Genomic DNA, 21,588 nt, shown 5'->3' with positions numbered 1-21,588 from the left:
GCCATATTGTGTCATCTTCAAACGGATCCGTCCCCATTGACGTACATTGTAAGTCTGGACGGATCCGTTTGCCTCCGCACGGCCAGGCGGACACCCGAACGCTGCAAGCAGCGTTCGGGTGTCCGCTTGCTGAGCGGAGGCTGAACGCTGCCAGACTGATGCATTCTGAGCGTATCTGCATCCACTCAGAATGCATTAGGGCAGTACGGATGCGTTCGGGGCCGCTTGTGAGCCCCTTCAAACGGAGCTCACAAGCGGAGCCCCGAACGCTAGTGTGAAAGTAGCCTAAGTAAAAATGACTTGCTCCTCCCACCAGCTATATCCTTTCTAAGCTAAAACAACAGGTCTGCTAACTTTTTTTTTTTTTTTTTGCATTTTTTTTTTTTATGGAAATACAGGCGATCAAAGTATTCTGTCATACCAATAATAAGTGGGGGACAAGCAGGTCATTGTTTTCTACCTCTGGAAGGCAAGGAGGGATGGCAGATCACCAAATCTGCTGTCCCCACCAGCGATCGAGTCACCTTATCTGAAAGTCCACCTTTTGCAGCATGACTTTCTTCTCCAGAGGACAGCACTCCGGATAAGGCGACCCTGCTGGATCTGGGGCAGAAGACGTTTGTGATCTGTCCCAGATCTTGTTTCTATCCTTTCCCCTGGATTTCCTTTCTAATGCATGCTGCCTCTTCACAAGCACCTCCCCCATACTAAAATCATTTGCCATGAGTGCAGCCCGTTTTCCACAGAAGAAAGTGTCCCAGCATTGTCTACCTTTCATATGACTTGAGTGAACAACTGGATCAGGGATTTCCTCAGCAGGGAAATAATTGATCCAGGCAAGTGGGCTTTTCATCCTCAAGTTTTTTCAAGAGATTGCGAGTAAATATGGACCTAATATTGTCTCAGTTTAATCGTAAACTCAAGTCATTTGTCGTTCGGTCCCAGGATCTGCTAGCTCAGGCGGTCGTTGTGCATATTTCATGGAGTCAGTTCATGTTTCCTTATAGTTCCCTCCTCTACTCTTCCTGCCACGGCGCTCAGGGGAGATCAGGGCCTAGGATCTCCTCTTTTTTTTTATTAATTCATTTTTGTTAGAGTCACTGTATTTTCACACAATTTAATTTAGAATAGTGTAATTAGCACATTTATAAATCATATTAAAAAATATGCCTGCACCCACCTAGAAAAAAGCTGTAAAGTTATGGCCAGCAGGATTCTCCGTTCCACCTAATTTGCAGTCCACTTCCTGTTGTCAGGCAAGATCCGTCCCTAGTAACAGAGGCACAGAAGACAACAGAGAGGAAGTGGGGATGTCAGTGCTAGCTGAGATCCTGAGCCTGACAAAAGAACTGCTTCTACACAGCTTTTGAAGATTATAGGAACATCCTGTGTGTCTGTTAGTGTGATTTACCCCTCCTTATCTGTTCTGTGAGCTCCAGAGCTGAAAACAAACATAGTGGGAAGGGAAATGATGTCACAGCAGTACAATGCTGGCAGAATCCACTGAAGGGAGACACCCCCTGCTTCTGAGTGAAATGTATCTAGCAGTGCAGCTGAAACACAGAACAATATGGCTGAAAATTGTACAGAGAAGCATAACCATTATGTAAATTATTTATTTATTTATTTATTTATTTTTGAAAATTCATGTATGCTTTAAGGTCAAAATGCAACAAAAAAGGTCTCCTATTATTGTGGTTTCCACATTGGTCTTGTTGTGTGTGGTCGCTTTTCTCACAGATGACCCTGGGTGTCGTCTTCTTCAAGAAGATCTTCCCTCTCAGGGCCCCTTTATTCATGCAAATTTACATATGCTGTGTTTAATGCAGGGCTGAGGAGTCTGAGTCGGAGGCAATTTTGGGTACCTGGAGTCGGAGTCGGCAAAAAATGAACCGACTCCGACTCCGACTCCTCCTAGATTTAAATTGGAATAAAAAAAGTTTAAATGTCCCAATTCACAAAAAGTTATAATTAATTACCGTATTTTTCGCCCTATAAGATGCACCTAGGTTTTTGAGGAGGAAAAGAAGAAAAAAATAATTTTTAACCAAAAGGTGTGCTTTTGGTGGGTTTGGGGCATCTGTGGATGGCACTGTTATGGGGGCATCTGTGGAAGGCACTGTTATGGGGGCATCTGTGGAAGGCACTGTTATGGGGGCATCTGTGGATGGCACTGTTATGGGGGCATCTGTAGATGGCACTGTTATGGGGGCATCTGTGGATGGCACTGTTGTGGGGGCATCTGTGGATGGCACTGTTGTGGGGGCATCTGTGGATGGCACTGTTGTGGAGGCATCTGTGGATGGCACTGTTGTGGGGGCATCTGTGGATAGCACTGTCCTGGGGGCATCTGTGGATGGCACTGTTACGGGGACATCTGTGGATGGCACTGTTACGGGGACATCTGTGGATGGCACTGTTACGGGGACATCTGTGGATGGCACTGTTACGGGGACATCTGTGGGTGGCACTGTTACGGGGACATCTGTGGGTGGCACTGTTAGGGGGACATCTGTGGGTGGCACTGTTACGGGGACATCTGTGGGTGGCACTGTTACGGGGGATCATTGTGGGGGCATCTGTAGGTGACACATATATAGCATCTTATCTTATGTGTCATCCACAGATCCCCCCCCCATAACAGTGTCCCTGAGTAGTGAATGGGGGCCGGCATCTGTTTCTGTAATGGCAGCGGGGCCCGGTGCCTGTTTCATTCATAAAGTGGGCGGAGCAGGCGCGTGACGTAGTGAGCTACGCTACGAGCACACACCCGGCCTCCTGACTGCCAAGAAGTTAGTAGTAAGTAGTACAGCGCTAGATTTAAGATGTTTGGAATACTTTAACAATACCCACAAGTTAGATATGATTACTGTATACTACAGTGAGCGGGGCCCGGTGTAGTAGAATACAGGGACTGCACCGGGCCCCGCTGCCATTACAGAAACAGATGCCGGCCCCCAGCCCCTCCTCCCTCTCAGCCTATTCACCGGACGGTCGCAGCATTCGCCCCCATAAGACGCACTGCTATTTTCCCCCCACTTTTGCGAAAAATACGTTACTTCTCTACTGTAAGAATAAAGGCCAATGCATGCAGTGCGTCACGTTACCGCAAAACGAACACGTTAAGTGACCGTGAAGAAGCATGCTTTTCATATGCTTCACTATATGGCACGCAACGCACAGTTAAGGAGCGGCAATACTTATACTTTCCATTGTGTTGTGTTCCGCTGTTACAGGGAACGCAACGCCCTTGGTTAACCTAGCCTCTCACTGATAAATATGTTTCTCGCCCAATTCCTTGGGGGACACAGGAAACCTTGGGTATAGCTCATCTCCATAGTAGGCGTGACACTAAGTGAAAGGCTGTTAAGCCCCTCCTCCAGCAGCTATACCCTCAGCCTGGAGCGAGCGACTACCAGTTTTTTGCTTAGTGTCAAGGAGGCAAGACACTCTCTGCACTGCAGAGCTGTCTTTGCTAAAGATTTTATTTTTTCTCTTTTTATTATTTTCAACTTTTTTCCTTTTTTCAACAGGGACAACAGAGTCGCAAAGACCTCTCTGTTTTCCCGGGGTTGAGCTGCGCCAGTGCCGGCTATCCGCACTGCTGCCTCCCCCACAGAAGAAAAGGAGGACCAGGGCAGCCCAGCTCCCCTGCATCCCGCCAGCACAAGGGTCGCCCGCCTGCAAGCCCCTCTCCAGCTTCCTGCCACTTCGGTGCCAGTGGCTGAAGGGGCGTCCCTGCTGGATGGACTGAGGGTGAAAACGTCGACTGGTGAGGTGGCTATGCAGCCGTTCCAACCCCCCCCCCGTTAGGGTTTTAACTTCTGTGTTCCCTCTGCCTAGCCTTGTCACATTACAAGGCTTACTGTCGGCTTCCCCCCCCTTGTGTGTGGAGCAGGACGGAGCGGTGCTCGTGGGGGAGGGTTTACTGCACAAGTTTACCTCAGGTGCTGCGGCCTTGTGGGGCCGCCTTTTGTTATCTCGGCCAGTGCTGCCGCTGTGTTCAGCTGCCGGCTGACTTCTCTTGCCGGCTACCGGTGTGTCATTCGCCGCCGGTGTATAAGGAGGTGGTCGGGGGGCAATATTTTCTCGGCGGCATATTTGTTTGAATCGCGCGCGCGCGCGAAAGTTCCGGTGGGGGGGCGGAGCTTCGTTCCGCTTCTCCTGTACATGTTAGACATTCAGTTGGGGGGGCGGACGTCTTTCTTCCCGCTCCTCGCTGGCCCCGCCTCCTCTTCGTGCCTGCTCTCAGGACGGATCGTTTTTACCTCAGGTTTTACCTCAGGATTTGCCGCTGCTGTTGCCGCTGCTGTTGTCGCTGCTGTTGTCGCTGCTGTTGTCGTCCGCTCCCACTGTGACCTGGTAGGACTGTTGACCCTTTCTAGCTCTGCAGCCCTCTGGCCTGGACGCTTTTATATTACTTCAGCCAACATGTCTGACCCCTCAGCGCCGGCCGGTCCTTGGTATCACACCTGCACCGCATGTAAGGCGCCCCTTCCTCAAGGGCAGCCTGACCCGCATTGCTCGGCTTGCAAAACCCCATTACAGGGTCCGCCATCTGTTGTGTCACCCCCTGGCCTATTGGATCCCCCTGACTGGGCTAGATCCCTTTCCCAGGCTGTGGTCAGCCTCTCTAACGTTGTGGGCCGCCTTGCAGAGGTATTGCCCTTATCGCAGCCGGATATTTCCCCTGCTGGGCCCTCCGGGTCCGCTATCTTAGCTGACCCGTCTGAGTCCCTCTCTCCAGGCGACACCTCCAGAGCCCGTCAACCCCAGAAGCGGTCTAGGGCGGAGCGCCTATCATCCTCGGATGCTTCAGTATCACCCCCAAGGGTGCGCTCTCAGTCGGGCCCTTCCTCGATACAGGATATGCCCTCTGAAGGGGAACTAGTTGATTCAGATTGTGATATGGACTCGGCCTTGCCTTCAAAACTGGCTTCTGCTGTGGGCCATCTTATTAACAATATTCGTGATACCTTTAAGATTCACGATGATCCTCCTAATTCTGAAAAAACCAGTGTTTCCTTTTTTCGCCAAAAACAGACGTCTGCAGTTTTTCCCCTCCACACTGACTTCTCGTCGGTGGTTTCCAAGGCCTGGGCCCGCCCTGATGCCCGTTTTACCCCGCCTAAGAAGTTGGATATCTGTTATCCATTCCCGGCGGATTGCATTACAAACTGGGCGTCACCACCCAAAGTCGACCCCCCGGTGGCCCGTTTGGCAAAAAGCACGGCTATTCCTGTTGCTGATGGCTCTTCCTTACAATCCACTGAGGATCGCCGTATAGAGGCCATTACCAAAGGTATCTTTGCAGCCTCCGGTTCCGCCCTCCGGCCGGTCTTTGCTTCCGCTTGGGCTGGAAAAGCGGTTTCAGAGTGGGCTTCTCAGCTGGATCAGGAGCTTGAATCCGACGTCCCTATTCAGGACCTCCGTGCTCTAGCCCAACTTATCGTTCAAGCCGGCAAATTCGTCTGTGAAGCATCCCTTGATGCGGGGGCTCTCATAGCCCGTTCGTCTGCCCTGGCCGTTTCGGCCAGGAGGGAGCTTTGGTTAAAGGTTTGGACGGCGGACTCCACGTCAAAGCGGTCTCTTACTGGCCTTCCCTTTACTGGTTCTCGATTGTTCGGGACCCGCTTGGATGAAATCATATCCGAAGCCACGGGGGGGAAGAGTACGCATCTTCCTCAATCTAGGACTAGGACCACCACTCGAGGCCGTCCCATTTTTTCTCGCTTCAGGTCTTCCCGCAGGGCTCCCGCACCTCGCACCTCTTCAGGTCCATCCCCTAGCTCTGTCCAAGACAGACGTAAGAAACCTTTTTTTCGGACCCAGCCCTCCTGGCGCAAGTCACAGCCTGCTCGCCCTCCCGCGACCAAGCAGAACACTACCTGAAGGTGCGCCCCCACCCGCCCGGGTGGGGGGACGTCTCTTCCTGTTCAGGGACTTCTGGCAGGCGCACGTCTCCGACGCCTGGGCTCTCGAAGTTGTGTCTTCCGGGTACAAACTCGAGTTTACGTCCCTCTTCCCAGTTCGGTTCTTTCGCTCCCGGGTTCCCCGGGATCCCCAAGGGGCGGCCGATTTCTTTACTGCCACTCGCACCCTTCTGGACAAAGGGGTCATCGCTCCGGTTTCCATGGAAGAAAGATTCAAGGGGTTCTATTCGAACCTTTTTGTGGTCCCCAAAAAAGAAGGCTCGGTTCGTCCCATTCTGGATCTAAAACGGTTAAACCGTTTCCTTCGTCTTCAGCGATTCCGGATGGAGTCTCTCAGGTCGGTGGTGGCCTCTCTGGAAAAAGGGGAGTTCCTGGCCTCTATCGACATCCAGGACGCCTACCTTCATATTCCAATCGCTCGGTGTCATCAGTGCTTTCTGCGCTTTGCAGTGGGGTCCGACCACTACCAGTTCGTTGCTCTCCCCTTCGGGCTGGCGACGGCCCCTCGCGTTTTCACAAAGGTCCTAGCCCCTGTCCTCGCCTTACTTCGTTCCAGGGGAGTTTTTCTTCTTCCATATTTGGACGATCTCCTTATCAAGGCACCCTCTCTGTCACTGACATCTGCCAGTGTGGACCTCTCGCTACAAACCTTACGCCGGTTCGGTTGGATTATCAATCTTCCCAAATCCGCTCTTGTTCCATCCAGGCAACTGATCTTTCTGGGGATGCTGCTGGATACAGATGCAGCGGAGGTTCGGCTTCCGTCAGAGAAGCGCCAGCTCCTTCATCGGTCGGTTCGGAGCCTTCTGAACCACCGCTGTCCTTCCTTCCGGTTCAGCATGCGGGTCTTGGGACAGATGGTGTCCTGTTTCGAAGCAATCCCCTACGCGCAGTATCACTCCCGCACCTTTCAGACTGCCATTCTGTCCGCATGGGACAAGTCCCAGGAAAGTCTGGATCAGCACTTTCCCCTTCCCCCCCCAGGTTCGCTCCTCTCTACTCTGGTGGTTACGGACCCCTCTCCAAGGGAAGTCCTTCCTACCGATAACTTGGTTGGTGATTACCACCGATGCCAGTCTGTGGGGTTGGGGGGGGGGGGTGTTTCCTCCTCGGTCCGTACAAGGCACTTGGTCTCCATCGGAGTCCAAACTGCCAATCAACGTTCTGGAGCTGAGGGCGGTTCTCCTCTCACTCCGGCATTGGACTTCGCTGCTTCAGGGTCACCCTGTTCGTGTCCAATCGGACAATGCCACGGCTGTGGCATACATAAATCATCCATCAAGGGGGCACTCGCAGCGCGGCGGCGATGAGGGAGGTGTCTCTAATCCTTCGCTGGGCGGAAGTTCATGTTCCAGCCATTTCGGCCATTTACATCCCAGGAGTGGACAATTGGGCGGCGGATTTCCTCAGCCGGACGACGATCGACCCGGGCGAGTGGTCTCTGCACCCCGACGTCTTCGAGTCTCTTTGCCTCCGTTGGGGTCGTCCGGACGTGGATCTCATGGCCTCCAGATTCAACCACAAGCTCCCCACCTTCATGGCCAGAACCAAGGATCCGGACGCTTACGGCGCGGACGCGCTCGTCCTTCCCTGGACGGAGTTCTCTCTCCTCTACGTTTTTCCGCCCCTGCCTCTTCTTCCACGAGTCCTTCGGAAGATCGTGGCGGAGGGCACGCCTGCGATCCTAATAGCCCCGGATTGGCCTCGTCGTCCTTGGTACGCCGACCTTATGTTGCTCCTGGCAGACGCCCCCTTGCCTCTGCCTCTAAGAGAAGACCTCCTCTCCCAAGGGCCGATCTTCCACCAGCATTTAGGGTCGCTACGTTTAGCGGCGTGGCTATTGAAACCGCGGTCCTAACGCGGCGGGGGTTTTCTGCTGACGTGGTCCGTACCATGATTCGTGCGCGTAAACCGGCATCGTCCAGGATTTATTACCGAACCTGGCGGGCCTATTTGAATTTCTGCGAGACCTTAGATGTTCATCCCCTTCGGTTTTCTCTCCCCACGATTTTATCCTTCTTGCAGTCTGGTCTGGACTTGGGTTTGGGTCTCAGTACCCTAAAGGGTCAGATCTCAGCGCTTTCGATCCTTTTTCAGCGACCTCTGGCTCCGCTCGGTCCAGTTAAGACTTTTCTTCAGGGGGTTGCTCACTATGCTCCCCCGTATCGCGCTCCCGTTCCATCTTGGGATCTTAATGTTGTGCTGACGGCTCTCCAATCTTCTCCTTTCGAGCCTCTGCGCAGGGTTTCCCTTCGCTTGTTGTCTTGCAAAGTTTTTTTCCTCGTTGCCATCACGTCTCTTCGGCGTGTGTCTGAATTGGCGGCACTTTCTTGCGTAGAACCCCTCTTGGTTTTTCACCAGGACAAGGTGGTTCTCCGCCCGGTTCCGGATTTCCTTCCGAAGGTGGTGTCCGCTTTTCACCTGAATGAAGATATTGTCCTTCCTTCTCTGTGCCCGTCCCCGTCTCATCCTCGGGAACGGGATCTTCACCGTCTGGATGTTGTTAGGGCTCTGAGGATCTACTTGGATGTAACTAGACCCTTTCGGCGCTCGGATTCTCTATTTGTGGTTCCGGAGGGTCCGCGCAGGGGGCTGGCGGCATCTAAAGTGGTTATTGCCCGCTTCATCAAGATGGCTATTGCTGAGGCTTACCGTGCTAAGGGCAGGAATCCGCCTTTTGGTGTTACCGCTCATTCTACCATAGCGGTCGGGGCTTCCTGGGCTCAGCGAAATCGAGCTTCGGCTGAACAATTGTGTAAGGCGGCCACCTGGTCTTCTTTGCACACCTTCACCAAGTTCTACAAGGTGAACACTTATGCATCGGCGGATGCTGCTTTGGGCCGCCTGATCTTGCAGGCGGTGGTGCCTTATTGCCTATGGTGCTTTAATTCTTCTTGGGTTGTGGTCCCTCCCTATTTGTGGACTGCTTTTGAACGTCCCAAGGTTTCCTGTGTCCCCCAAGGAATTGGGCGAGAAAACGAGATTTTTGTATAACTTACCAGTAAAATCTCTTTCTCGCTCTTCCTTGGGGGACACAGCACCCACCCATTGTTTTGGTTGCCCTGACGGGAGTTTTGACTTGTTGGTGTTAATTTGGTTGATCCTTGCCTTTGTTTTAACTACTTGGGCACATAACTGGTAGTCGCTCGCTCCAGGCTGAGGGTATAGCTGCTGGAGGAGGGGCTTAACAGCCTTTCACTTAGTGTCACGCCTCCTATGGAGATGAGCTATACCCAAGGTTTCCTGTGTCCCCCAAGGAAGAGCGAGAAAGAGATTTTACTGGTAAGTTATACAAAAATCTCGTTTTTTTGCAGGACTAGACACTTGTATAAGTGAAGGGAATGGATAGTCAATAGCTCAAGACTGAAGCTGTAAACCATTTGAAAAACTGCTGTCATTCAGCTAAGGCTATAAAAACTTGTAAACTCAGATTGTTAGCTTAAACTTTAAACATGACTATGGGATTCTACTAGGGAAATCAGGTTTTAAAATAAATGCCCCTTCCTGGATCCTCCCACTGCCCTATCTTCAGCAGAAGATCAGCACACAAAGGAGAAGGCAGCAGCTTCCTAGCCAGTAGTTCTGTGGTAATGACATGTATGTTGCCTTTCTTTCCTTCAAGGAATGTATAAAATAGGGGGGACTAGTGAGCTATTTCCAATATATTTACTAAGCTGAATGTATAAAATACATTCGCATATTAAATACAGAGGAGTCGGGGAGTCTGAGTCGGAAGTACCAAAAACGGAGGAGTCGGAGCATTTATCTACAGACTCCACAACGCTGGTTTAATGACGTGGCGGTTGAACAGCTTGTGCGTTTTTCAGCATCTGCTGCTTCTGCATTTTATATTTATGCACTATACATACTGTACAGGGCCCTAAAAAAGCTCCTGTCCTCTACATAAACAGTGATTTGAAGCTATTTCCAACTTTATATTATAAGCAATTGCTTTATATAAATTACTTTTCTGCTTATTTTGAAATTAATATGGGTGACAATTTGAAGCTTTGGAACCCATTACTTCTTTTCCAGAGAGTTACGGACTCAAGATACGATATTTTCAACTTACAATGCTTTTCCTAGAACCAATTAATATTGTAACTTGAGGGACTTCTGGCCTTTATCTTCATTATGACGTATTTTAAAGCATTTGCTTCTGTATTCGTATATTGCTTTATGTTCATGGATGTAGTATGAGTTATTTATATATCTATATAGATTAGCCTTTGCTGTATAATTTGAGTGTTGAAAATAATAATCCAGACTCATCAGTTTGTAGATGTGTCTAACTTCATGGTAATAATTCATGGAATGAGTTTAGAATGTGGAATCTCACTTTGTGAAACACTGAGTAACTACCCCTAACTTTACTTTAGGAATTTCTGCTATGAAAGCTCCGCCAAAGATTGTAGATTCAGGAGGAGGATTCTTTATAGAGGAAGAAGAGATTAAAGAGAAAACTGTGGAAAATATTGTAAATCAGCCAGGTAAATGAATACACTGATCAGATGGTGCTATATTACTCCACTTTTCTAAATGAAACATTGTTAAAGAGAATCTGTCACTAGCATATTAGCAAAAAAAAAATGTTTATGAATCCATGTGTAATAAAGTACCTTATTTCCATATGTCTTGTTCTTTTTTTATTGTGTCTTGTCATTTCTTAAAAAAAAACACTTTTTATGATATTCAAATGAAGCTGTAAGGAGCCCAGAGGGGCGTTATTCTTTGTCCACGGTGCCCAGGAACGCCCCTCTGAAGTGCCGTGCCCGCCTAAATTTGAAAACTAAGAACTCCTCCAAGATCGCCTAAATCGCCTCCCAGAGGCAAGGCTAAGTGCTCAACCGCCGCCCCCCCCCCCAGCGTCCGCGCTCTGTGGCAAACCCCCCCGATACTCCTCTCACCCGCATCCGAAATCCCGCGCAGGCGCAGTGCCAGTGATTTATGTGGGGGGGGGGGGCTTCCAGCTGGCTGAGGAAACAGCGAACACGTCACTGGGATCGGCGCATGCCCAGTGACGCTGTTGCCCTCAGTCGTCTTATCAACGCGCAGGCAATCGCCGGCACTGCGCCTGCGCGGGATTTCGGATGCAGGCGAGAGGAGGATCGGGGGTGTTTGCCGTAGAGCACTTAGCCTCGCCTCTGGGGGGGGGGGGGAGCACTTAGCCTTGCCTCTGGGAGGCGATTTAGGCGATCTTGGAGGAGTTCTTAGTTTTCAAATTTAGGCGGGCACGGCACTTCAGAGGGGCGTTCCTGGGCACCGTGGACAAAGAATAACGCCCCTCTGGGCTCCTTACAGCTTCATTTGAATATCATAAGCGTTTTTTTGAAGAAATGACAAGACACAGAATAAAAAGAACAAGACATATGGAAATAAGGTACTTTATTACACATGGATTCATTAAAAAAATATTTTGCTAATATGCTAGTGACAGATTCCCTTTAAAGGGGTTCTCCGAAATGTTTAGATTGATGGGGTGTGATCGGATATTGATGACTAGAAATCCCCTTCAAAGTTGTTGTAAACATAAAAAAAAAAAAAATCTCACCTCACTCTATGAAATGCCTGTGCTCATAATATGTATGGGAAAAACATCCAGATGGTCTCTGCAGCCATCAGGTGCACTGCACTGAGTTCAAACTTTGCATGAGACAGTTCTTTCTTCCCTTCTCACAGCAGGAAGCCTCAGCTTCCTTTATCTCTTTGATGCTAAGGACATGTATTGATAATGAAACACACACACACACTCTTGCAGTCTTCTGCATCATATTGTGGTGCAATTGAGGGTACAGACAAAAATATTTCAGCACGAGATAATACCTCCTTTGAGTCGACAACCCACTAATAGCAAAGTGTCATAATCAGAATAATGCCCCATATGTAGTTTACAGGGCGTTTCCACTTTCATTAGCTGAAAGTGAAAACCTGATAAGAAGAAATCAGAAAAATTTTAAACTAAACGTAATCTGTTTCTGCAGGTCCAGTGCTAGAATGTGATTATCTAATTTGTGAGGAGTGTGGCAAAGATTTTATGGATTCCTATTTAAGCAATAACTTTGATTTAGCTGTTTGTGATGGATGCAGGTAAATGACATTTGCTGTGTTTTTTTGTTCTTTATGTACATTTTGTACTTGCATGTATGCCTAAGTAAATACACAGGATTAAGTAAAATATATCTATTTTTTATTATTCACACTTTTTTAAAACTTCTTCCATTTGCGTTATTAGCTTGTACTGCTAAATACCATAGTGAGTTACCAGCTCCAAAAAAAAGTGGAAATGTTGCATGCCAGTGCGCCAACCAATTAAATAGTTGTTCATTTTTGTAGACAGCTTTGGCATTTCCACAAAAATGTCTTATAGGTGAGGCAACCACTGGTCACTGCATCCAGGGGGAAGAATGAATCGAGAGGTGATTGTTTGTGTGAGTGGTCCGACATTAATGATAAATTCTCTGAAAATATGTAGATGTCTATAATGGGAAATAACCCTTTAAATCAGGCATGCTCAACCTGCGGCCCTCCAGCTGTTGTAAAACTACAACTCCCAAAATGCCCTGCTGTAGACTGATAGCTGTAGGCTGTTCGGGCATGCTGGAAGTTGTAGTTTTGCAACAGCTGGAGGGCCGCAGGTTGAGCATGCCTGCTTTAAATCAATGTTTGCACTTTAAAACCTGCCAGCTGAAATCTAATTAGTTGTTGGACAACATTTTTTTTTTTGCGGATTAAAATGTTTTCTAGGGCCTTCAACAACATAGAAAGTCTCCACAAAGAGTATCTTTCCTAATTGAACTTGTCCTTATCCTTATTAACTGGCTATGACAGCTCTACTTAAAATTTGTAAGATGATTTTTGTTTTTGACTCCTAGAGACACTGAAGAAAAACATAAACTCATAACAAGGACTGAAGCCAAGAAAGAGTATTTACTGAAAGACTGCGATATTGATCAAAGGGAGCCTGTGCTAAAGTATATTTTAAAGAAAAACCCTCACAATTCTCATTGGGGAGACATGAAGCTTTACTTGAAATCGCAGGTACAAAAAATCTTTGTTTTTATGCTGAATTCTTTTGACGTGTAGAGAACATTTTGAGTGTGTGGTGCAGTTCTGTATTGCTAGTGAGTGACTTTCACTGGACCTGGTGAGAAATATAATAGTATGCACTTTAAATGGTCACCGTACGTTCAGACAACTTTGCATAAATCAATAGAGTAAGGAAAGAGAAGAAAGCCTTGTTCTCCAGTTATCAGTTCTTTTCTCTTTCCTAAACTAACATTCACTCTGAATTCTGTGATAATTCTGTCTTGAGAGACCAAGATAGACTACCAGCTCACTGAAGGAACATATTAAATAATCCCATAGAAGTCAGAAATGTCCAGTATTTTTGTATAATGTCTTCCATGCTCTTCTGCTTCTCTGTATATAAAAATAGTGATAGGGAAGAAGAATTTCCTCCATGTTCTCTGTGCTCTGTACGGAGGAAACCATGGCTTTTAGGGGGTTATTTACTATAGGGTTGCACTGGGTATCGAATTATCGATACCCAAACGATACTTTTGTACCCGGATACTTTTGTACTCAGCGCGCGCCATGTTCTCCTCAGCGGCACAGTGTAGGAGGAGTCTCTCCCTCCCCACTGTGCCGCTACTACCAATGACAGGAAAGAGAGGAGGGGCTGTGGCCACTGCACCACCAATAAAAATAACTAACGTTTAATTCAAATATAGGAGGCTGATCGCAGCTCTCTGTCATAGAGGTCGGGTGCCGGCTATGTGATTCTGCCGCCAGCACCCACCTCCTGCATTTGAATTAAACATTAGTTATTTTCATTGATGGCGCAGTGCACGCTCCAGCCCGCCCCCCCAATATTAAAGTCATTGGTGGCAGTGGCCACAGGCTCCCCTCCCCTCCATTGGTGGTGCAATGGCGGTTACCATAGCAGCCAAGTCGCTACTGAAGCCCTGGCTGCCATGGAAAGCTCCCTGCTGCCGTGTGCACAAAGCACAGGGCAGCAGGGAGAGTGTAAAATCCTATTCACCCTAATACAGCTCTAACTGGGTGAATAGAACAAGGGATTAAAAGATCCCAGGTTCAAGCCCCTAAGGGGGCTAATAATTATTAAATAAAAAGTAAAATAAATAAATATTAAGTTTAAAACACCCCCTTTCCCAATTTTACATATAAAATATATAAACAATAAATAAATAAGCATATTACATATCGCCACGTCCGAAAAGTCCAAACTATTAAAATATAAAAATGGCGTAACATAAAAAAAAAAAATATATTAAAACCGCGCAATTCTCAAATTTTTTTTTGTCACCTTTTCCCCTAAAAAATAGGATAGGACTGTTCTTTTATGGGCCGGACATTCCATAAAATGCGGAATGCACGCAGCGTATTGAATGGTATTAAGTATCGCAATACTTTTTTATGATATCGAAATCGAATCAAAATTTTGGTATCGTGACAACCCTAATTTACTAACAGGAATATGTCTATATTAGGTGTACTTTTGGTGCAAATTGTGGCACAAAGTTTCATTGCGCTGCAATCTGCGACTTTTCCCCGCTCATGCTAGATCTAAAAAAAAATGGACGGGGCGGGGAAAGGCCTGGGCTGCAATGATTATGATGCTGGTTCTCGGTAACCACTGACTTTTAGCTGATGTGTGACACACCGCTGAAATCAGCATTTCTTTCACTATTTTATGATGCCCTCAGTGAGGTCAGCATAAACATGATGACCGGATCCCTTTAAGCTTTACTAGCAGCCTGTACCAGTTGAAAAAAATCATACTCAGCTTCTGTATGCACACAAGCTCCACTCATTTCTGTGGCCAGCCCCTCCCTGGCTGCTTTGATTGACACAGCCATGCAGCGGCGAAGCAGAGAGGGAGGGGCTAGCCACAGAGTGGAGCTCAACCCACAAAAACAAGCCCTCATACAGCTAGATCAATATAAAAATAAAAAAAATTATCCCTTTTTAAAGTGTGACAATGAAAAAACAGAAAACTTGCTTGTTCCCTAGCCCTTTTCCTTCCAATAACTTATCTAATACATCCTTGCAGGGTGGTACTAACAACGTATGAGATACATCCTTGCTGCTGACAGGTCTATCTCAGGCTGTATAGCTACTAGAGATGTGATGCTAGTGCTATCCACAAAAAGCTTGCCACCCTAAGCTTAGGATGTGATGTCCAATTTCACTTGCAGTACAGAATGGATCACTACGCATCATTCTTCTAATCAGACGATCCGTCCGTGCAGAGGTTCGCATCTGTGCTCCTTTTGCTGTCATTCCAGTTCCTTGTTGTTCTCCCAACCACTGGGACCCGCAACGTTGAACAGTTCTGATATCTCTAGGCCTGTAGCAATCTGCTGGAGTGATACACCAAGGAGACTCAGTTCAAGGATTCTGTCCCTCTCCGTTTGCTACAAGTGGCAATAACTGGGACGTCAGCGACCAGAGGGCATCACACAATCATCCCACACAATTTGATCTGATTTTAAAGGTTTCATGTGGCCAAAAAATTTTGCTTTCAATCTGGCTTGTATGCCTCTCCCACATGCCACAGTTTGGAGATAGGGGCTTGAAAATTTGATAATCTGCAGAGTTTAGTGACGCCTTCTACTTCCACGATTTCCATAACCTCATGGCTTGTCCTTCTTGTTGTTGCAGTTTCAATGTTGAGGAGTGTATATGGGTTTTCAGGGTGCACATTTCAAGGTGTGTAATCCCTGTATTTTATAGGTTGATACTTTTCTTTAAAATTTCAAGTTTAAAGCCAGATTTTTATCTTTCCAGTTCTGATGATTTTATGAATATATGTGCATGTAACACAGTAACCTAGTTTATAAGGCTAAAAAAAAGATATCTGTCCACCCATTTCAACCTGTTAAAAAAAAACAAATAACCCTGTGAGATAGAAGCCAATTTTCCTCATTTTAGGGGAAAAAAATCCTTCCTGACTCCAATCAGAATAACTCCCTGGATCAACGACCCCTCTCTAGTAGCCATAGCCTGTAATATTATTACGCTCCAGAAATACATCCAGGCCCCTCTTGAACTCTTTTAGTGAACTCACCATCACCACCTCCTCAGAGAGTTCCATAGTCTCACTGCTCTTACCGTAAAGAATCCTCTTCTATGTTTGTGTACAAACCTTCTTTCTTCCAGACGCAGAGGATGTCCCCTTGTCACAGTTACAGTCCTGGGGATAAATAGATGATGGGAGAGATCTCTGTACTGTCCCCTGATATATTTACACATGGTTATTAGATCTCCTTAGTTTTATTTTCTCACTCGTATCATTGGGGGACACAGAAGACCTTGGGTATAGCTGCTGCCACTAGGAAGCTAGCTCCTCCCCTCAGCTATACCCCTCCTGCAGACACTGAGCTAATCAGTTTTAGCTTAGTGTCTGTAGGAGGCAGACATGTTTTCCTGCAGGTCTGCCAAAGATTTTTTTCTTATTTTTCTTTTTCCAATCGGACTACATGCGGCCTCCAACCACCTGTTTTCTCCACACTTGAGGGGGGGAGACCAGTGGGTCCTCAAGCCCGCTGCTCGTTCCCCATCTATGGAAGATGAGGAGCGACAGTGGATCTCAAATCCTCTGTTACCCGCCAGCTACAGTATCACCTTGCTGCTACTTCTGGAAGTCCCCCCTATTACCAGTGTAGCCACCTTCCCCAGTACACTGAGAAGGTGACACTGCTAGAATCGGGGTGGGCATAAACCGTCTAAGTAAGTATTACCTACCTTTCCCTGCTGGACCCTGACCCCTCCCAGGGGTTAACCTTCCTCCCCTTCTCCCTGTACTGGGTTCTAGGGGTTACGTTTCTGCTGGGTCCTCTTCTCCTGTGTTCTCTAAAGTAAACACAGTAAAATGTTGTTTTTTTTTCCCCAAAAAACCTTGGCTTCTCACCGGCCCTCGCTCCAGTCCCCAGCCCCCACACCTTTCTCCAGGCCCAGCGCTCACAGGCGCTGATTTCTCGCACATTCCATTGGGGGGACACAGACCATGGGTATAGCCTAGGTCATTACTAGGAGGAGACACTATGCAAATAGAAAAATAAAGCCCCTCCTCCCAGGGCTATACCCCCATGTTCCACCGGGAGGACCCCAGTTCTTGCTTAGTGTCGGATAAGGAGGATGACATTCTCTCTACTCCCGTTTATTTTTTTCTGCAGGGACGCAGGGTCGCAATTTTGCTTCCCTGGTCTCTTGGTGGAGCAAGCGCCGGGGTTGAATTGACGTCCCCGGCTACCTCCCACCCTCCCCCAGAAGTTAAGTGGAACCGGGCTCGATCTGCAGCTCCGGCGGCCTACCAGATTCGGGGTCACCTTCCTGCCATCCTCCAGATCACTGCCACTCCTTGTGCCAGCTGACTGAGAGGTGACCTCCGCTGGTGTGGATTTGAGGGCGAAGACTACAGGACGCAGATAAGTACACTGTCTCCCGGTGTGACGCTAGGGCCGCTTGGTGGGGGGTTTGAAGGGGGAGAGGATACCTGTCTGGGGCATCGCTACATAAGCGGCAACTTCCCGGCTTTCGGTCCGATGGCGATATTCCGTTGTTCTGGTCTCTATGGCTTTGGTCTCCTTCTTCTACTGCTTTTGCACGCACTGGGCTCGCCCTACCGTTAGATACTTACAACTAGGATACTGTACATTCTGTAGCATTACCACCTTCCAAAGGGCGGAGTAATTGCACTATCACTGGATACTGTACAGCCTGTAGCATTACCCCCTTCCATAGGCGGAGTAATTGCACTTCCACTGGATACTGTACAGCCTGTCGCATTACCCTCCTTTCATAGGCTAAATACTTGCACTACCACGGTATACTGTACAGTCTGTAGCATTACTATCCTTCATAGGCGGAGCACTTGCACTACCTCTGGATACTGTCCGACCTGTAGCATTACCCTCCTTCATAGGCGCGGAGTACTTGCACTACCACTGGATACTGTTCAGCCTGCAGCATTGCCTGCCTTCCTTAGGCGGAGTACTTCCACTGGATACTGTACAGCTTGTAGTATTACCCTCCATTCTTAAATGGAATACTTGCACTACCACTGGATACTGTACAGCCTGTAGCATTACCCTCCTTTCTTAGGGTCCATTCACACGTCCGCGAAATGGGTCCGCATCATTTCCGCAATTTTGCGGAACAGGTGCGGACCCATTCATTTTCAATGGGGCCGGAATGTGCTGTCCGCATCCGCGGATCTGCACTTCCGGATCCGCACTTCCGTTCAGCAAAAAAATAGAACATGTCCTATTCTTGTCCTCAAAGGCATTTTCTATGAGTGCCGTCGATGTGCGGTCCGCAAAATGCGGAACGCACATTGCCGGTGTCCGTGTTTTGCGGATCCGTAAAACAATATAATAATAGCAAAGTTTGAGGGTTTAGGAAGTCTGCAGAGTGCACATGTCTTTGCTATTATTATATTATCACATCCACATAATTGCTATCTTGTGTAGGATGTTTATTGTGGTTCGCTGTGGGCATCCTCCACTGTATGCATTGTTGCTGGGGATCGCCGTTAGCAACGGGCCACAAGTGCAGGATTTGCTCCCCTGTGTATATATATATATATATAAACAACTGCATATGGATTTGAGCACTTCCTGCCTGTTTAACACCACGCCATTCTTTTTAGTTTGTTTGTATATACAGATGCCTGGAGGTTTATAAACTCCAATTTAAATGAGCCTGTTTTCCATCCACAGGCTACATTTAGGTGCAGCTGCGAGGCCTGGGCCATATCAGCCAGTCTTGAGTGGGACTCGCAGACTCCTCCCTCCTCCCATTGCTAGCATGGTCACATGCTGGAGGTAACTGGTGAGTTGTTTGTGAGTCGGACCTCATGCTCCTGTAATTTGCCCACTGGCTCCTGGTATAGCCCATACGGCTCAGGTAGGTGAGTGTTAGGTCCCGAGCAACTTGAAAAACCTTGGTGCGGTGCTCGGGCTCAGACATGTCCTCCTAGTAGGAGATGTTGACTAATCTCTCAATTTTATCATCAGTTTGAGGGCTTAGTAAGTCTGCAGAGTGCACCTGTCTTTGCTATTATTATATTGTTATATTGATTATCACATCCACATAATTGCTATCTTGTGTAGGATGTCTATTGTAGTACTTGTGGTCCGCTGCGGGTATCCTCCACTGTATGCATTTTTGCTGGGGATCGCTGTTAGCAACGGGCCAGAAGTGCAGGATTTGCTCCCCTGTTTACATATGCACAACTGCATATGGGTTTGAGCACTTCCTGCCTAACACCACACCATTTTTTTCAGTTTGTTTGTATATACAGATCCGTAGAACACATACGGACGTGTGAATGGACCCTTAGGCGGAGTATTTGCACTACCACTGGATCCTATTCATTCTGTATCATTGCTCTTTTTTCATAGGCAGGGTATTTGCACATGGGACCCTATACATCCTGGTAGCAACTAGCAAGGCATATTGGTACTACCACTGGATAGGGTTGGGCGATATCAAAAATATTCAGACGATAACGATATTAAGAAATTTATCGCGATAACGATATATATCGCGATAAGTACCTGTTTAAAAGAAAACACACAAGGAGACATTATACTGTATGGGGGCAGCCACAAGGAGACGTTATACTGTATGGGGGCAGCCCTAAGGAGACGTTATACTGTATGGGGGGCCACAAGGAGACGTTATACTGTATGGGGGCAGCCACAAGGAGACGTAATGTATGGGGGAGCCACAAGGAGACGTTGTAATGTATGGGGGAGCCACAAGGAGACGTTATACTATATGGGGGCCACAAGGAGATATTATACTGTATGGGGGGCCACAAGGAGACGTTACACTGTATGGGGGGCCACAAGGAGACGTTACACTGTAGGGGCGGGGGCCACAAGGAGATGTTATAATAAAGTCTTGTGGCCACAGGCCACCATACATACAGTAATACTTTACGATATACTTTTCCCGCGGCTGCCTCGCTTGTGTGCTCTGATTCTGACATCAGATGTCGGTGGGTGGAGATTTGAATATGGGAGCAAGGATGAGGGAGAGCCGGGGACAGCCCGCTGCGGGAAGTAATACGTTTCTAATTTTGTCATCAGAGGACACTAGCGAGGCAGCCGCAGGAAAAGTCTCTCCAGAGAGACTCTACTCACACAGAGTTCGCCACATACAATAGAACCGGCACGGGTGGGTGACGGACGGTGATGTCAGATGGTGGGTGGAGTCTGGAGACTTGAATAAGGGAGGCGGAGCAAGGAGCCAGGAGCGAGTGGAAGTAATGTGTTTGTACTCAGCGCTATGCAAGGTGCAGGGGCGGGCGGACGCAGATTTAGAAGCGGTCAGCGCACATGACCGCTTTGATGTCACAAAAAACCACGGTAATTAGGAAACAGCCATATCGCCGTTTTTTAATACCGCGGTATATCGTGAACACCGGTATATCGCCCAACCCTACCACTGGATCATATATATTCGCGGTAGCATTGCCCTCCTTCCGTAGTGGGTGTATTTACACTTCCATGGGTACTGTACATTCTGTGACATTATCCTCATTCCATGGAGTAATTGCGCTACCACTGGATCCTATACAGACTGTAGCATTACTCTCCTTCCTTAGTCAGAGTAATTGCACTTCCACCAGAGACCATATGTTCTGTCGCATTACCCCTTCCGCAGACTGAGTAATTGCACTAATCCTGGTTATCTTCTGTCCGGTTGGATTTCCACCTTCTATAAGTGGACTAGTTGCACCACAATCGCATACTGTAGATCCTGTTGCATTATCCTCCTTCTATTGACGGAGTAGTTGCACAACCAGTAGTGCCTGCACTACCAGTGGACCCTGTGCATCTGCCAGGTTTCCCTCTTTCAGTCAGCGGAGTAACTCCACTACCACTGGAAACTGTTTATCCTGTTACATTATCCGCCTTTCTTAGGTGGAGATGGGTACCACACCTGCATACTGTAAGATCCTGTAGCATTACCCTCCTTCCATCGGCGGGGTAGTTCCACAACCAGTGATACTTGTTCTACCAGTGGATAATGTACATCTTGTCGGGCTCCCCTCTTTCCATAGACGAAGTTTTCCCATTACCTCTGGAATCTTCCACCCTATCACATTATCCCCTTGTTGCTTTCCATCCCGTTCCAAGGGTGGTCTCCTTTCTAGACACAGACAATCGCCTTACCCTCTGTCATATAGATGGTATATTGGCACTACCACGAGATACTGTGACTACTTTCACACCATCCTTTTCCTCAGGTAGTCATTGTACGGATTGGGGTCGGGCACCTACGTGGCAGCCCCTGTCTTTCCAGGGTGTTGACCCACGACATGCCTCTCCTCGTGAATTGATTCCCCATGTGGAGCATTCTAATTTTGTTGCTTTGCCTTGGCACGCTCGGCGTCCACACTCCTTTAGTAGGTGGAACATCTGCACGGGTTGCCAGTTTTCTTCCTTCCCTGGTGGAGTATTGCGCTACCAATAGTTCATGTTGGCTACTGCTGTTTGACCTCATTTTCAGGTGGAGTCTCCCCTCTGGAGAGGCTATGGGTACTGGTATGGCCTCCCCCTATGAGGCAGTCTTTGTGCTGGCTGTAGATTTTTGGGCTACTCCTGTTCCGTGGCTACTA

General features: G+C 47.9%; 1 protein-coding gene across 2 annotated transcripts in view; it reads left to right on the top strand.

Annotated features, from left to right (window-relative positions):
* Nucleotides 1-21,588, top strand: part of XPA (XPA, DNA damage recognition and repair factor) — a 46,777-nt gene that overhangs the window by 3,437 nt on the left and 21,752 nt on the right. For both annotated transcript variants that reach the window (XM_040417289.1, XM_040417290.1), the window contains exons 2-4: nt 10,313-10,423; nt 11,915-12,020; nt 12,806-12,971. In XM_040417289.1, the coding sequence (XP_040273223.1) occupies nt 10,313-10,423; nt 11,915-12,020; nt 12,806-12,971 (383 nt within the window). The remainder of the gene's footprint in view (nt 1-10,312; nt 10,424-11,914; nt 12,021-12,805; nt 12,972-21,588) is intronic.

Source organism: Bufo bufo, chromosome 2, assembly GCF_905171765.1.
Source record: "Bufo bufo chromosome 2, aBufBuf1.1, whole genome shotgun sequence".
NCBI classification, from domain to species: Eukaryota; Metazoa; Chordata; class Amphibia; order Anura; family Bufonidae; genus Bufo; species Bufo bufo.
This window is presented reverse-complemented; position numbering and strand designations above follow the sequence as displayed.